The sequence below is a fragment of the Centruroides vittatus genome, unplaced genomic scaffold (assembly GCF_030686945.1).
Source record: "Centruroides vittatus isolate TY-2023 unplaced genomic scaffold, ASM3068694v2 contig_875, whole genome shotgun sequence".
Classification (NCBI taxonomy): domain Eukaryota; kingdom Metazoa; phylum Arthropoda; class Arachnida; order Scorpiones; family Buthidae; genus Centruroides; species Centruroides vittatus.
Window position 1 is genome coordinate 2614536 of NW_027122567.1, and position 19049 is coordinate 2633584.

General features: G+C 27.1%; 1 protein-coding gene across 1 annotated transcript; it reads left to right on the forward strand.

Moving 5' to 3' along the window:
• Positions 1-1570: 1570 nt before the first annotated feature.
• Positions 1571-15721, forward strand: LOC136983015 (cytochrome P450 3A11-like). The gene is made up of 14 exons (XM_067279620.1): positions 1571-1850; positions 2637-2733; positions 2806-2858; positions 3338-3434; positions 8338-8454; positions 8567-8655; positions 11291-11433; positions 11510-11625; positions 11717-11789; positions 11875-12035; positions 14774-14862; positions 14938-15081; positions 15151-15313; positions 15386-15721. The coding sequence occupies exons 1-14, from the start codon at positions 1786-1788 to the stop codon at positions 15479-15481; spliced, it is 1503 nt and encodes a 500-aa protein (XP_067135721.1). The 5' UTR covers positions 1571-1785; the 3' UTR covers positions 15482-15721.
• The last annotated feature ends 3328 nt before the right edge of the window (positions 15722-19049 follow it).

Consider the following 19049-nt stretch of genomic DNA (forward strand, 5'->3'; position numbering starts at 1 on the left):
CATCACCAAAGTCGGTGATGGGTTCGTGCCTCTCTCGTTGGTGGCTGTGATTTTCCGGATTTTCTTCAGGTGTCTTAAACCCGAAAAGGGTCTAGTGTCCTAAAGAAAATCCTCTCGGGAGACACCTTTCCTTGACAGATTGCTCGATTGCATTGCTTTCTACTATCAATTCAATCCATAAAAATGTAATTATAAAATAAAGAACGTAGATATAGATAATGAAGTTCTGCTTCATTGTCTTTATTATTTATCTATTTTTAAATCAATATTTGTTATAATGTTGTAATATATTACTTCAATTGTTAATTGTGACAAAAGTATTTTTATAGAAATTGTTTATAAGAATTAGGCGAAGCATTTACGAATATATTTTCGGTGTTCCCGTTTTAATTTACTTTAAAAGTAAATAATTATTATTTAAACATAATAAATAAAGCAACGTGACACAATGAAAATAACAAAATAAATATAGAGTTGTTGTTATAATTATATAACTTAAAAATTATACAATTCCTTTATTTTATCGGTTATTGTTCGAGCAACCGAATAAAATTTCAGTTCTTTTGTTTATGTTAGGAGCATAAACGTGATTGTCTAGTATATGAATTTCCTTTAGCATTGATAGTAACAATAATATATAATATTGCTGTATGATTATAATATATCTACGTATTTATATTATGTATAATATATATTATTCATGTATTTTTCTGTTTATACGTAGTTAATAAGCGTAGGATATAAACATTTATTTCCACCGTTATAATTATTATTTTTATTTAAGTGTAAGAAAATAATTGTTTTCCTTTACAAAACTACTTAGTAAATTTTACTCTTCACTTACATAACATTTATAATATATGTCTATGTAAAATAAAAAAAAAACATATACTTTTATCCCTAGGCAATAAAAATGACGTTCTAATAGAATTGTTTTTAGCAACAAACAGTATGCAATAATTCATTAACTCATTACACAATAAGGAAAATTTTAAAAATATCCTCTTTAGCTAGAAAGCATTCGTTTTAAATTAAAAAATAAAATTATAGAATTGTTTTAAAAATATTAATTAACATAATCGAAATATCGCATCTTTATTATAATTAACACATAATTTTTTTATGAAATTGCAAATTACAATTAACATTACAAAATTAATAAAAGGATAATTTGATTACAATTAATTGCAAATTATATATTTCTAGAAATGTACCCTCAATAAAGCTTAAATAATTGTTAAATAAATAACGATTTTATCAACTGAAGAAATGTTCTTAAAATAGAGGATATTTAAATTTACATTTTATAAAATAATAATTTTAAATATATATAGAATTATTTTAAAGTTTTAATCGTCTTAAGCTAGTTTATTAATTTAATTTGATGTAAGTAAACTAACCATCAATATTACAAAAACACACGCACACACATTTACGGAGAAATGGCATTTAATGAAGCTATAATTGTAATATTTTATGAGATTTGTGAGTCTTTAAATCTATTTTTAAATGTATTATTGGTAGTTTGCATCATTACAATGACGTATATACTTTTAATACGTCAGAGTTTCCTGGAAAATATATCAGAATGCTTATTTGTAAGATAGAGTTAGTCATTGTTAACGAATAAATAAAACAAAACATCTCTGTAAGGTAAAATGTCGCTTCTACAATGTAGATTCGTCCTGAAATGATATCACGCTGATGAATTTTAATGTAAAATACCTTGTCGGCGGGTAAAATCAGTATACATTTCGTCGAAGGACGTTTACTTTAGATTTCAAAATGGCTGTGTTCAGTATCTCTTTCTTTGCATGGTTTCTTTTGGGAATAATTTTGGCCTTGTACCTGTAAGTAATTGATTAAACTTTACTTTAACAGTAAATAATTAGAAACGTTACGATTATATCTAATGATATTTTAAGTAAAAAATTTATATAAAATATTATATTAATTCGACAGAAGATTGTTAACATATAATCAAGTTTTAATACAGTCGTAAAGTTTAATTTTATTTAATAATACACTAAACTGGAATTCCTTCATTAACTTGTTTACTTTATTTTCATCTTTCGTCCTTATATTTATTGATATTTACTTTTAACTAACTCAGTTTAGCCTAAGATGCTACAAAATAAGTAGTCTAAGTACGCTTTATTTTTTTTTTTAACATAAGAGATACGTAGTTCGGTTAATTTAAACTTATTTATTTGATTAATATATTGAAATTTTTTATGTTTATATTTCTATTGTTTAATTTAATGTACGGTATATAATTTAAATTTATTTTTAATAAACAAAAGGTAGTCAGACATCTAAATATATAGAGGAAATTGATGTTTATATAGGTCAAATGAATGATGAGTAGAACAAATACACTACGCTGTTTCACTTTTTTCCCGTTATCAGTTAATGAAAAATTTAAAATAAATTTCAGTTATACAAATATATATTTTTTTAATAATCATCTGATATATTAAATATATCTTTTAGACAATTTATTACAAAATTTTGCTATATCTTGATTCAAATAATTGAGATTTAATGTAATTTAAAAGCGATAAAATTCGTGCATAAAACACAAATTTTTGAAATTTTTAAACAAATAAAAACTTAAATTATTATTAATATTATAGCTTTTTAACAAGGAAGTATGGTTATTGGAAAAGTCTCGGTATTCCCGAAGTTCCTCCTTCGTTCTTTATGGGATCAATAGGACTGGATTTAAAAACTGTAAGATTAAAACGTAGGAAATATATATATTTAAATGTATACCTTTAAATAAATTTTTACTTGATTTTCCAGAATCAAGGATTACAGGAACAAAAGTGGTATAAGAAATATGGTAGGATATTTGGGTAATTAGAAATTATTTTTTTTTTAAATTGCTCTATATATATATATAATTATAATATAAAGAAATATAAATTAAACTTATTAAAATGATTTATATAAATTTAAAACAATAATGCAGACTTAAATAAAACTAAACCATTTTATTTAAATGAGTTAATTATCATATAAATACGACTTATTGTATTTAGTATTAATATAGCCTAAATACGACTTTATTATGACTTAAACTAAAAGTACTACAAATATATAATGTATATTTCAAAGTATAGACTACTACTTTAACGCAGCAGTCTCTTTTTCAAAATTTAGTTACATTTTATAAAACTTTACCATACAATCCCATGTTTATCTCGAGTTTCTTTCTTCTTTAATATGTACCTTTTTATTAAATATATTTTTTCTTTCTTTAGATCATATCTTATTTAATAAAATAAAATATTTCTTACTTTTCGAAGATAACATTCTGATATAAATATTCCAGAATTTATGAAGGTTCTACTCCGGTTTTAATGATTGCAGAACCTGAATTATTGAAGGATATACTGTTGAAGGATTTTTACGTTTTCTCCAATCAAAGGGTAAGAACAAACAAACAATCTTCAATTAATAATTTTTTATACAAATTTATTAAGATCATTCTTGTTACTTCCATTCGAAATGTTTGTAAACTCAAGTAAAGAAATAAGTAGAGACTTAAAATATTTTTATATTCTAAGTCTCTACTTCTTTCTTTATAAAGATTTCAATCTTCAAGACAACTTTTAGACGTAAATTTAATTGCATTTCTTTAATAAAAAATAGTTTGTTATGATTTTTAGGACAAAAGTAATAAAATATATTGTAACGAAATATATAATACGTCATTATTTTAAATAATAATTATCATTTTTCTCTATATTTTCTTTCGAAAAGATTTAATAATAGATATACAGTACAGTACAATCTGTTTAATCTGTTTAAGCATTATTTTAAATAGAAAGTTTATTTTTCAGGACAGATTCTGTTTGTAAAATTTCTAAATATATTTTAAAGTATTTCTAAAAATATCCTTAATTCGGAGTATTTTGAAATTTTCAGCTTATAAAATATGTAAAAAATTTCATAACACTTGTAGATAATAATATGTAATTCAAACTTCACAGCAGATTGTTTAGATTAAAAGACGAAATTAGATTTGAAATTCACTCATTATTTAATTACGGTGAAAAAATTAATTATTACATTTATATAATTAATAATTAAAGTAAAAAATAAGAATATTTGTAAATAGATCAATTATTGTTCTTACTTTCTACATATTCTAAATTAATCAACTTTTATTATTTTTTAAGTATTTTTTATAGAAACTAATCACGTATAAAGCATATTAAATGTAATATAACTTTGTGAATTAAATGTATTCATCTAATATTAATAATTCTTAAGGTTGATTTCCTCAACTAGGAATTGCATCGGTTGACTGATTGTCTAATTAACTGACTGCCTCAACTAGAATAATCAGTTTAAAGTGCATCGTAAATATGATATTTTGATAATTTTTACCGGTAAAATCAGTAAAACTAGATAGACGTCTAATAAATTTTTCGAGCCAAATATTTATTTTTATATACTTTACATATACTAATAGTTTTATATATTAAAGGTCAAATGTATAAAGCGTCAAACGTTTACACCAGCAGTGCTGAAGTTTTTCGGTTGGCGGGCCAAATTGAGTCGTAGGTAGGCGGGTCATATCTATTTGTAGTCGAATAGATAAACACTGAGAGTTGGTTGCGAGTTATTCTGACTAATGGGCTGTCCTCATGAAGTTTTCTGTGTTTTCTTTACGTATCTAACTCCAAAAGAAAGCTTAGTTTCCGGTAGAAAGTGATACTTTCACTTAGCAGATCTCCCACGTATTTTGTTGCTTTCTCCCATTAATCCTATTGTCTTAAGCGAGCCACAGATATTTTGTATATTTCATGTAAAGTACCTGGTATACTAAAAAGAAGGCCTATTTCTATCATTTATAAGTAATGTTCGCGGGCCGGATTAACGTGTGCCGAGAGCCATAGTATTGCGCCACTGATTTAAACCTCTGAAAGTAGATTACGTCATTTTTCTTTTCAATTGTTACTTTACAGTTCTTTACAATTTTTAAAGTATCTTATTCAGGGGTGGATCTAGGATTTTTGGGGCCTAGGGCTTATTGAAGTCCAATGGGGTCCCATTTTTTGTTAAAATAAGGATTTTTACAATAAAGCAAATAATACTATAAATTATCATTATTATTATTATATTATTAATATTAACTATTTTTTACTGTACAATAAATGCTCATTGCTTTGACAAAGTATTAAAATATATGATAATAAATCAATTTTTGTGGGCTCTTGACACTTGGGGGCCCAGGGCTTAAGACCTATTACTCTCCCTCTGTAGATCCGTCTTATTACAGTGTTAGGCTTAACATTATGGCAATTTGTTTCTTTACCCGTAATGCTTAAAGCACACTTGTCAGTTTAGTTGATAAAGTGAAATAAGTTTATTTGAATGTGAGCAATCGCACTCTTATTGATCATAAAACCAAATAATATGATTAAGGACAGAAATAGCCTTGGTATAGAATAAGGAGAGAAGTCGGTTTGAATATATTAACATAATTAATATTTAAAACATTTTGTATCTTCATGGAAAACGTAAGACCAAAATCAACCCGTTGGTGGAGGGTAAACCCAAGACCAATTATCAGTGTTCAATAGTTACCCACTCGCCCATTGATAAGTCTACTTACTTTTGAATTAGTTTTAAATATATTCATAAAAAATCCGAAGAGTGGTATCTTGTTACGTGACATTTGCATATTTTAAGAAATAGTCTAATGAGGAAAATTAAATTTGAGAAAATAAAAAAAATAAAAAAACCTTGACATCAGAAGAATTTTGAATGAACAACTAAAAAAAACTGGTTTATATTGTATAATATTAAGGAAATAATTTATTCGACAAAGACTAGAAATCAGAAAGTAAAGAATAAATTTAAAAGAATTTATAAAGAAAGTTACAGAATTCGGAGAACCAAATAAACCGGAACAATATATATATATATATATATATATTACAAATCAAAAATATTTCGAACCAGAATACGCAATTGAATACGAGTTTCTAAGAAAAACAGAATTAAGGAAACGTATGATCTAAATAGACGTATTAAAGCGAACGGATGAAATTTCTTCAAAAAGTTGATAATGTACTGTACTTATAGGGCTTTAAATTGTTTTTTATTGATATTCTTATTCATCTATCAAAATAATAATCGGATTTTCTTAAGTTATAGCTATTAAAAAATCCATAATTATAACAAGGTTGAATTTTTTGTTAAGTTTACCGGTTTACGCAAGACTAAATTAACGTATTAAATATCCCTAAGCAATTTTAACACGTGATAAAATTGCTCAAGGGTGTTGTATTTGTCAATTCCGCAACGTATTAATTTGTGGAAAATCCTTTCTTTAAGGAAAGTGTACGTATGTGAACCACAGAAGAAAAAGTTTTTATATATTCATTAATTGCATAAACCTTTATAAGTTTACATTTAGAGAAAGAGAAAAATAGAAGTACCTACATAATAAAGCATTTTTTAGATTTATATGAATAATTTCAAAGGGAATTTTCTAAAATATGGGGAAAAAATAGGATTTTTCTGTTAACTTTAAATAAAAATTCCTTCCAAAATTACTCAGATGACAGGTACAACTGTCCCAATTACCTTACTTTAATCTATATCTAGATTCAGGTTAAAGTGATTCACGTTAGCAATTAATATTCAGTATAAATAAGCTTTTAAGTACACTAATTATACAAAATATATATTAATAATTAATTTTTATATTTTAATTATTAAAAGCTTTGTTTTATTTAGTCTTAACTGAGGAACAAGTGAAATTAGAAAAATAAAACCGAAACAGACTGTTACATTACACATATGAACCAGAAATTTATTTTAAACTGGTTTCTGTAGACAATTGCTATTTTATATTTGCCAAAGGGTATATCATTTATCGATAGTAATATCTTTTTTGTTTTCGTGGAACTGATTAATATAAACACCAATTCATTGTCAACACCGTTTGCAGCACTTCTAACAATTAATTTTATTGAACGTTTTAAGTATTAGCATCAGTCTTTTAATATCCTGTTCATAACCTATGAAATTATTTATGTATTATTTATACCTACTAAAATATTCCTCACTCTCGCCAATTATTTATACCCTACTGAAATATTCAATAGGGTATAAATTTTTTAAACAGTTCAAAAAATTATTAAAATATTATGTAGTCAAGCAACTTCTTTGTAAATTATTAATTAAATTATTATTGGAAAGGTAATTTAGTAAGTTTTTCAAAATCTTCATATGTTTCCTCTAGCTGATATCCTTAATTTTTATTTTGTTCATGTTTTATACACTTATATTACACTTTATAAGTCATATTCAATGCTTTAGTAAATATAATTAAAGCATTATACTTTATTAGTTAAATAGGCAATTACAAAATTATATCGTAATTGTCTATATAAAAGATTAAATTACGTTATTATTATTTTTCAGCATTTTTAAATATGTATTGATATTGAAATTATTAATTATAGGTACTAATTACATTAGTAATGCGCTTGTTAATTGGCACCCCTATCATACACTCATCAATAAACATATTATATATATAAATATATTTAGCATAGTTGCTATGGATTTTTCTCAATCATTTAGTAAAAATATAATTTAATATGGAATATAATAGTTTTTATGAATTAAAAGCTCGAGTAATAGGTCTGTTCATCAAAAGTTCTTCATGTGTCTTCTTTAATTTTATAAATATTATTATTACCTATTATTTTATCTAAAACCTAATATAATTTTGATTTTTTTTTTAAATCAGAAATTCATATATTCGTTAAAATATATTTTATTTGAATATTTTTGTATTAAATTTAAAATTTACAATTATTATCATGAAATAATATTTGACATTAAATTATCATTAAGGAGAAAGGAATGGAATGTTCAAAAAATAATAAAAGAGAAAAAAGTAGAAAGTAAAGAATAACAATAACAGAATTTAATTAATTTCTAGATTTATTGTTTTATTAAATTCATAAATTTGCTTCTTTTTTATTGTTTTCTAAATTTGTGTCTATATAAATAATTCATCTAGAATTTTTATTTGGTTAATTAAAGTTTAATAGAATTCATTTATTCGTAATTAATGCATAATTTTATATTATTTATTTATTTACAGATTAATTAGATATTTGTGAATAAACTATTTTCCTACTTAATTTCAATAATATTAGCGATCTAGGTACTAAAAATTATATAAATAGTTATAAAAATCGTAAATTATATGATTTTTATTGCCTGGATATCCTAGCTTCAATCGTTATATTTAAGGAAAAAAATTTATCTTACTTTTACAACGATAAATTTTTTATTTAGAAATTAAAATTTGGGGATCCAATTTTGGATAAACGACTTTATGTGCAGAATGGAAAAAAATGGAGGAATCTACGAAACATCATGAGGCCAGCTTTCACGTCGTGTAAATTAAAATCGGTACAACATTTTTAATATTTTCTATCAAACAAAGTAAAGCAACATTTTAAAAATATTATTTATATAATACATTTTTTTATAATTGATGAATTAATTTGCAATCGTTATTTAGATTTCAAAGTTAATAGAAGAATGTACAGAAACTCTGGTAGATAATTTAATAGAAGAAGCGAAACGAAGGAAAGAAGTCGATATTAATCAGTGAGTATGCTAAGTTCAATTATAATTTATTTATTTATTAAATGACAACTAAAAAGCGTTTCACTCTATTAATATATATAATAAAAAGTAAATTGGGTTTCTCACGTTATTGAAAATATTTATGTATAAGTGATTGTTATATACTATTTTGCTATATAGTTATAGAATATCGTATTCACTGTACTGTACGTAGTACACACTGTATCGAATTCGAAATATGTTAATTAAAAAATAAAACATTTTTAATATTAAAGGAATAATGCAGAAAATATTTTAATATGAAAGTTAAAAGTTTTTAATCAAATTTATACACATTAAATAATTATTAAACAATGTTAATGTGTAATTTAATATATTTCACAATATATTAGAATTTTTAAGGCATATTTTAATTACAATTACAGTAATTTTTAACTGTAATTAATGATTATCTCATCTGTAATGTAGTAATGAATGTATGAAAGATTTTTGTTCTTTTCGCAAGCTGTAAGGATAGACGGAAATTACTTACACGAGGAACGAGTTCATATAATGGATTACGCATTTTGAATCGAAAACAATAAAGAATATTTTTATTTAAAATTTCCTTTAAATACAATTGTTAATTTTATCGCAGTTAGAAAACATTATCTACAATTTGTTTAAAAAGGAATCCTGTCTGATCATAAAATTTCTAAATAATAATAGTTGATCAGTTAATAATAAGTTAATCAATTAACTTTAATTTCTGTGATCAACTCAGTAAATATTTGCTTTGCAAACACATGCATATTCATGCACTGATATTATTCTCTTTACATGCAAATTTTTAATTGAATTAATAAATGGAGAAATATATTAAATATTTTATTAATCACCTAAATTAATTAATGTTGAACTTATTATAATACAAACACATTTAACCAAATTATGAATATTGTGTTCCTAATATATACAGTGAAATCCCTACTTTACGGCTACCAATGACACCGAACAAAAGTGATCTTTATGAGCAATAGTCACTTTGAAAGTGTTTCACTCAGTAAAACCACTCTCGCCATGCAAAGACGGCAGTGGCCCGTTAAAACCACCGGACCCTTCGGCTCAACCCCTGACTTCATTTCTGCATCTGTCCAGTCTCAATGACCCAATCGGAAAGGACCTGCCAATCTTTTAATTTGGAGGAGATTTTTCCATATTCTCTCCTCCACATACCACAGTGATGTTTCCTTGCAAAGAAACAAAGAAATTTACTTTTAAAAATAGGGTCTCGGACTCTGATAAGGGTCCGGGCCGGTTACTACAACAACGCCTTCTTCCTCTCGTCAAGGCCACCAATGATTCTTAGCAAAATTGATGTTTATGGAATGGTCTTTTAAAAGGATTTTACTGTATTTATTATGTATAGCTTATTTATTGATTTTAGAACGCAGACATATTCTGCATGCAGTGCTGGATTAAGCCTCTAAAGAGAGTGAGACTCTGATTATAATACACATAATGCACAGAAGTGCTACCTCGTATTGTACAGGCTTATGCACAGCCTTGGAAACCATATTCTTTTTTTACTATTATTTTATACGTTCGACTTAAGATCAATTTTACTCACTATTAGAGTTGCCAAATATTTGGGGATAAAACGAGAGACAAAAGAAGTTCTTCCCGAAAGATACTGGGACGTTTCAATACCAGGATATGCAATAAATTGTATATTTACTCTGCTAGTGACACAAATACATTAAAAGTCCTCCTGTCTCTATACGGCGGCCAGAAGAAATCTGGGACAATCTCGGAAAACCGAGCATCTGGAACTACTCACGACGGGATTCAGAAAGGAAATTCGATCTTTTGTGTTTTTCTGTATAAACATTTTCCGAAATTAGTTAAAATGCTAAAATAAGTACAGTTTATATAAAAGATAATGTTAATAATTCTTTTTGAGTTTAAATTCCAAAAAACACTGTCTTGCAAATTAGAGGAAATTTGTAAATAAAGATGCACAATTGTCTTTTAACATAAACTTCTCATTTGGCACAGAAATGTTACAGTAACGTCAGAGACACTATCGAAATTCTAGGAAAATTACAAAATTTACTGTAATTTGCAAGGTAAAATGTATAGTGTATTCCATGCAATACAGCTATAGTTTTAAATATTTTAATGAAGCGACAGAAAACACTTCTCAATGTTATCTCATAAAATTGCCATAATATAAGATAATATCTGCAACTAAAAAATTCTAATTACACTTTAGGTACCGTGTTTTAAATCGCTGACAACGCAATCTTTATATTTTATCATATCGTTTTCACACGTACTACAGTACATTTTAAATTTCTTTTTATCGACAAATAATGAAACCTTGATTAATGTTTAGAAGAAGAGAAATATATTTAATACTTAATAGAGTGTAAACCTAAAACACACGCATCACAATTAAAAAGCTAAGATTGTAGTATTAAAATTTATACCAAGAAATATAACAATCTGAATATGCACTTGAACATTTATCCTTTATTGTTGTGTAATGTGTTTAGATACATACTTTTAGAAAAATTCACAAAATATTTATTTAACATTAAAATGCCTATAGCAATACTTAGATTTTTTAATGTTCTGTTCACAGATTAATGTTTAATGATATTTGTAATTTCAGAAGTTTAAGTGCATTTACCATCGATGTAATAGCAAGATGCGCATTTGGTCTGAAAATAGATTCAAAAAAAGATCCGAATAATCGATTTGTAAAAGCAGCAAATGAACTAATCGAGCCTATCCCGTGGAGAAATGTAGTAAGAAGTATGAGTTTAAATTAGTACTTTGTAATGGTATAAATATTTTTCAAATAAATATTTAAAATTAATTTACTTTTTAGATTGTTTTCCTGAAATAGCAACATTTTTTCAATTATCATATTTTGAGCCATCTTTAATTTTATATTTCAAAAGCGTTATTATAGAAGAAATTAATAAAAGAAACAAATTAATAAACGTAAGTATAATTTATAACTTTTAATTAATAATTATAATCCATTTATAAATGTAAATCATATAAGATTAAATATGATAATACATAATACCAGGAAGAGAAACCGTGTGACTTTCTACAGTTGTTAATCGAAACTAAGGAAAATTTGGATGAAAATTATGGACAAAGTAATTTCTAATATTATTTATTATAAAAGATAATTAGTAGTTAATTTGTTTTATATTTTAATACGAGTATAAATTTCTTAAACAGGACTAGAACTGGATGATATTGTTGCACAATGTATAAATTTCTTCATTGCTGGTTATTTTGCAACGTCAGCCACTCTTGCATTTACAATTCATCAGTTAGCTGTGAAACCGCACATACAAGAAAGAATCATTAAAGAAGAAGAATTTATTTTAAAGAATGAGGTAAAAAAAATAATGAATCTACAAATAAGGAAAAATTTAGTAATGAAAAATCAATAAAAGTTTATTAGAAAGGTCAACGCAAATTTTGCTTGTTGTAGTACAGCTTCCGTCAGATATTATAGCTCTATGAAAGAGATGTGAAGCTAAAATTTCGATTAATTTATTTACAATTTAAGTATAATTAAAATATTTCTATTTTACGATTTATTTTCAATTTCTATAAAACAAATTTTATTTTAAAAATAACCCCCCAATAATGTTTAGAGAACGAAAGCAAAAAAGAAAAATATGAATTTTTATGTGACTACCTATTACAGTGAAACCTGCTAATGTGAATACCGAAGGAACCTGCTTAAAGTGGTTACCTTACACAGGTAGTCACCTTATACAGAACGAAAGATTTAGGTGTTCTTGAATGAAATTATTTAAGTAGAAATAAGCAAAGTGTTTGATTATATGAAATTTAATATGAAATGAAAAACAGGTGCAAAACAATTAAATACACAGTATTCTAAACAAAATCTCAGAGAAGAAAAAAAACAATGCAACAAATTCAGTTTTTTGTGAGACACTCATCAATCTTAGAATTTTATATTTTTAAAAGTTTCATCGACTATAATTTTCTTTGCTTGATATATTGGCATAAGAACCTCAGGGCAGCTAGTAGACGCATAGCGAGAGGCTATTTTCTACAGCATATCATAAACTTCATTGCGGGATAAAGGGAAGGGAACTTCTTTTCTTCGTTATGATACAGATCTCATTTATCTTCACTACTTTTATTCTTTCCCTTATTGAACTGTTTTAGGACACTTCCAAAAACATCTTCCAAATTAACATATTTAGTGGTCATAACATCACGATCACAATCAATAAATTTATCTGTGTTTTCGTTTAATATCCTCATTTTAATACGCCACTTCAGAGTTGAGAAATTTGTGTCATCAAATTCAGTTGCCCTCTTCTTTCAGTTCATATCTTCGGACTCAATTTGAAACCTATTCAGATACGGTTTTCTTACTAACTCAGCTCCTCAGCTGTTCGCTTCTTGCTGTGACTTTCTAAAAGGTGGATCAGTTCACATTTCTGCTGAAGATTTAGCTCTTTGTATCCTTTCTAAAAGTTAATTGGAGTCAATAAGCGAGTTATTGAAAAAAAAAATGAAAATTAATCTTGTCTTCTAATTAAACATTCACACAAAGAAACTTTACAATCAACAAAGAACACACGAAGCAAGTTTACTAAATAAAACCGAACCATGAAACACTGACAAGGATACCTCGATAGTGACCCGACATGATCTCTATCATAATAGAAATTTTTAAATTTGCCTCCAATGCTGCTGCCAAAAATTGCACCATGATGGCGCGTTGCTAGTGGTGTTCTAATTTATGATACAAACAATTTAGTTTTTCAAACTACTGTTTTCTTTACTCAAGCTTCTAAAATTAAGATTTCAAAAGATTATACGAAATTTAGTTTAAACCTTTACCTACAAAGTACAACGGTTTCAAATATTTTACATTTGCAATGCGATCGCTATAAATAGAATTACATTCTTTAAAATAGTTTTGTTTTTCTTTTTAAATGATCTATACATCCACAAGAGCCGAATTATCGGGCTAGAGTTGGCTATAATAAATAAATAATTAATAAGACAATTTGGCACTAGAGCTTGGCGTTAGGCGCCATCTCTTACTAAACTTAATAATTAAAATTAAATTAATAATTAATAAATAATTAATAAATAATTAATAAATAATTAAATTAAACTTTTTTAATTATTAAGTTTAGTAAGAGATGGCGCCTAACGCCAAGCTCTAGTGCCAAATTGTCTTATTAATTATTTATTTATTATAGCCAACTCTAGCCCGATAATTCGGCTCTTGTGGATGTATAGCTTTGTAACGGGTTAGTCGTTATTTATTTTTATTTTTAAATGATCACTTTACCCAAGATGATTTCTTACCTTGGGATATGGCCAAAGTGGTCAACGGTTACAATAGACAAGTGGTCAATGTACTCCATTGCAAAATATATTGTTTTGCAGGGATGAGCTCAAAGTGATCCACAGGTAGTCATATTAGCAGGTTTCACTGTATTACTATTTTTAAAAATTTATTTATTATTGTTTATTTAAAAAAGCAACTGAAAAAAATAGTCTATTATATGTTCTATTTACTTATCTTTTTTAATTTTACGTACAACGTCACTCATTTTAGGGATTTTAAATCACCTCAAACAATAATCCCACTAAAACCTGACAAACACAAGTATCTATGCCCAAAGCAGGATTCGAACCCGTGATCCAGCGAAGTAGAAACGATACATTAGCACATTCCTCCACCAGATCGGCAATATCACATTACGGTGTTTACATTAAAACTTACAACAAGAGGAATTAAAATTTACAACTTAATTTCTGAAAGATTTGAGAATCGAGATATCAAATCTTATAGTAGATATTTATGGATTACGATGATGATGATAATTGAAATTTCAGTAAATTTTTAAGACTCTCTCTATATATATATATATATAATTGTATCTGATTGATTGGAATTTACATATCCTAAATTAATGCTTATTTCCTTTAATTGTTGCTTTGACGTAAAAGAAAATATGTATTTCTTCTCATAAAATTGAAGTTTCTGATTGTCGAATATTTGTTATCTGTAAAGAAAATTAATTTTTAAATCATTTTCAAATACCAAACTGTTTAACCTTATAATTTTCAGGGAGATTTGAACTACGATACACTTAATGAAATGAGATACTTAGAAGCAGTAATCCACGAAACTTTGCGTTATTATTCACCAGCGATAAGGTATTTAAAAGGTTAAATTATTATTTACGAATGGAATCCTAAAAGAAAATTTAATAAATTATTACTTTTCATCAGATTGGAGCGTACAACAACGGAAGAGTACCGATTAGGTAGCACAGGAGTCACGTTGCCAAAGAGAACTATTGTTGCTGTTCCCGTATACGCCATCAGTCATGATCCAAAATACTTTCAATTTCCAGATAAATATAATCCAGAAAGGCAAGTTCTTTACATGTAAATATGGTTTATGAGATATTTTAGATAAAAACACCACAATCTTTTCTTTAGGTTTTTCGGCGAAAATAGAAAAAGCATTCAACCTTTCACTTACATGCCATTCGGAGCTGGACCTAGGAATTGTATAGGAATGAAATTTGCATTTATGGAAATCAAATTAGCATTGGCAAAAATTTTGTATTACGTGAAGTTTAGACCTGGAAGTAGAACGAAAGTAAGTGAGATTCTAAATATTTTCATATTTAAAAACTGTAAGAATTATGTAAAATTTTAAATTTCTTTACAGCATGAAGTGGATTTCCTTCCTGGAAGAGGTTTTAACAGACCGCGAGAAGTTATTTTAAAAGTCGAAATACAAAAGGAAAAGTGTAGAAATTTGTAGAAAGAAGATATCAACTATATTTTAAATGCCGCTCTTATTATAACTTGTATACAATATGATAACGTCTCTCTAAGAAACGAATGTTAGCACATTTTTATAAAATTTGAATTATTCTGAAAAAAAATAAATTTATTCGTAATAATTAAAAATATACCCGAATAAATTTATATTCAGAATATGTTAAATTATAATTCTGAATATACATTTGTTAAATAATAAAATAAGATTATTTAAAATGTTTTTAAAAATTTTTAAATGTTTCTAAATAAATTTATAAATTTTGAAATTATGTACGGTACCATAAACATATCAATATTTCATATATGGTATATTATCCAAAATGGCCAAACTGCATCTCTTCTAGACTTTAACTGCTGTTTCCGTATACTTATATAATTTTTCTTATAAACCTGGTATACATATTACTAACATAGGCCTACATGTAATATTAAAGTTCGCTGACCATTATTAGTGTAATATACACATAATAACTCGCGGATTAAGGTGACGCGCACCAGCCGCGCTATAGCGCTATATGACACTATTGCAAACTCATTGCGGCATTGAAAAATTTAAGCTCCGCACACTGCATACAGCACTCTACAAGCTATGTGAGGGGTTATAGTGCTGTATATTATAGCGGTCGCTGTGCACCAGCGTTAACTTTTAATACACAACTGAAACCTAAATGTGGGAACGCCGGAGGTAGGACGGAGGCGTACCTCCTTTTTTTCTCGGCGTTCAGGTCGGTAAGACCCACCCACTGTCTAGGATGGCTAAATTTATCGTACTATCCCGACTTGTCGGGATCGGTTAGTTAATTGTCAGGTCGAGTGGAGGAAGTGTGGGGTCGTCGATAAGAAAAAGGCAATATCCGTAGTAGCAGGACAACACAGATAAGATTTATTAGAATATAGAAACGATTACATCGAAGCGACGCATTCCGTCCCTAATCGCGGGAGAGAGAGAGAGCTCACAATTGTTAGGGGATTCATACCTCTCGGTTATCGACTACGATCGAGAATGTTCTTCGGCTCGGCTGAAGGTTCTTCGGGCGTCTTTCCTGGCGGTGCGGCAGGTGGGCGGCAGGATCGGCTCGTGGGCGGAGGCTCCGGCGTCTTGGAATGGCCTTCGTACAGGACTCGGGTCAACGGGCCGTTCCCCGTCCTCCGACCTCTTTCTTAGATATCTTCCCCCTTTATATACCCCCGGTCCCTTCCGTAACGATCACCAATCGCGATGGAGGGTGGTGACTTGAGTTCCATGACTCAGGTGGGATCCGGAGAAGGAGGGAAGCGGGTTTGACGGCGGAAGACTGTACATCCTTCGAAGCTTGATCGTTATCGCGGATCTCGATCGTTATCTCCCGAGGGGATTTGAAATAATGAAAATTTAAAATCGGACCGGCTCAATTCGGTTCTCACATAAATATATGTTCATGTGAAAGATATAGTGTCCCAACTAGAAATTTACAAACCTTATACTGGTAGGTAATGAAAAAAAAAATAATCATTGATATCGTTGTCTTGAAGAAAGATTGATAAACAGAAAATAATTTATAATAACCATATTTAACAGATAGTCTTTGTTACGTATCTACCCAAATGTACTGTATATTCTTAACCTAAGATAACAGTGATATTTATAGTAATATAGAACACACAGTTAAAATACTATACAGTAGTAGATAACTACTATATAGTGTTTTAACTATACAAATATATAAAAATATATATATTTGTTACAGTAAAAACCCGTTTTTAGTGAAAACGCGTTTTAACTAGTTGAAACTAGTTTTTACTGGATGTCATTGTTTTGTCTAGTCACCCGTTTTGTCTAGTTAAAACTAAAATTTACTGCTGTACACGTTTTGATTTTAGATAAAACTAAAATCAAACGTAACCTTTTTAACTTTTAACATTAGTTAAAACTAATTTTAGCTACATAAATATGTTTGGGGGAAATAAATAAAGTGATGATTAGGATTAAAACATTTGTATTATTTAATACGATATTTATTGAAAATATTAGTCACACATCTGTGTAATTAACATTAATTAAAGCGATACGAAATTCATCATACACTATAGGAACGTGTTACCTGAATGACCTTGGTCGAAACAGTTTTTACTAAGCCATTTTGTTAAAACCCGTTTTGTCTAGTTAAAACTAGTTTTAACTCAAATTCATTTTTGACTAGCAGTAAATTCTAGTTTTAACAATGACATCCAGTAAAAACTAGTTTCAACTAGTTAAAACGCGTTTTCACTAAAAACGGGTTTTTACTGTAACATATATAAAGATATATTTTTCTTGACTGTCGGACATGTTCGATTAAGACAAAGTAATTCTTCCATGTATCATATATTACTGCTTTTAACTTCTGATTCGTACTCAAATACGCTCGCTCAATTCTCATTTTGCATTTTTTCAACTGACAAACTTTTGAGCCATTGCATGGGGTGCTTCTGTCAGTTTTGATTTAGTAACGTTAAATTGTTTATAAAAATTAAATTTAATGTTAAATTTGTTGTTTTTGACATTTATATTATTATAATATTATATACTTTGTTACATATTTAATGTAAAAAATTAAAATTTTCATATTTGAAGCAAACATTTTAGTTTTATAGGTCTTTTAGAACGAAATTCTCTTGATAACATATAACTCTTTTGCTCAACTTTTAGAAATACGACTTTCGTACATCCTTTTATGTTCGAAAGCCGAGAATTGCCCATTTACTATATACATTTATACTATTTACAAAGTTTTAATACAACAGCCAATAGAATTTATAAGGAAATTGATTGATTTTGTCTAAATTAGAATAATTATTTAAAAACTAATCTTATTTGTGATATATTTGTAGAATTAGAAATATTTTCTATCGATTAAAAATTATTTTCTGATTGAGCAATCATCAATTAACTAATAAATTGGCAATGTTTCGAGTGAAGAAAGTAATTTCTAATTGTTGGACGAGCAAATTTTTCTATATTATTTCTAACAATAATCACTTATGCATTATTTATTTTAGTTTGATATTTTTCTTTTAATGATATGAATAAATTATTGAAATTAAATTTTGTTTGAAAATAAATAATATATTGTGAACTTTTAATCATGAATAATGTGTATATTGAATACAAAATATATCTTAAATATTTGTAATTTTACAAGCTTTTCGAGGTAATAATATTAAGATTAAAAGTTGAAAACTATTATAAAATTTAACAAATTTTTACAAAATTGTAGAAATCAAACTAGACAAGTTAAATCTACGCATATATAAAACAGTTATTTATCAAATTATATTTGAATATAAATTCTGAAAAAAAGTATATTCTCACTTTAAACTACTTCAACGATTAAGTTTCTGAAGTAATGCAGTTTGGAGTGAAAAAAAATTTTAAATATTGTTTATCACAATTAGTTGAAAGTACTCCTATCATCTAAATTAACGTGACATTTCAACGAAGAATTAGAAAAACTATATCACTGTATAACTGGAATAAATAATATATGTAATTCTTATATTAAAATATTCAGTAAAACTCTGTTAAGAAG

Coding starts and splice junctions, on each gene's coding strand:
- LOC136983015 (XM_067279620.1), top strand. CDS start 1,786: ATGGCTGTGTTCAGTATCTCTTTCTTTGCATGGTTTCTTTTGGGAATA. Junction 12,036..14,773: donor AATTTATTTTAAAGAATGAG/GTAAAAAAAATA, acceptor TATAATTTTCAG/GGAGATTTGAACTACGATAC. Junction 15,082..15,150: donor GATAAATATAATCCAGAAAG/GCAAGTTCTTTA, acceptor TCTTTTCTTTAG/GTTTTTCGGCGAAAATAGAA.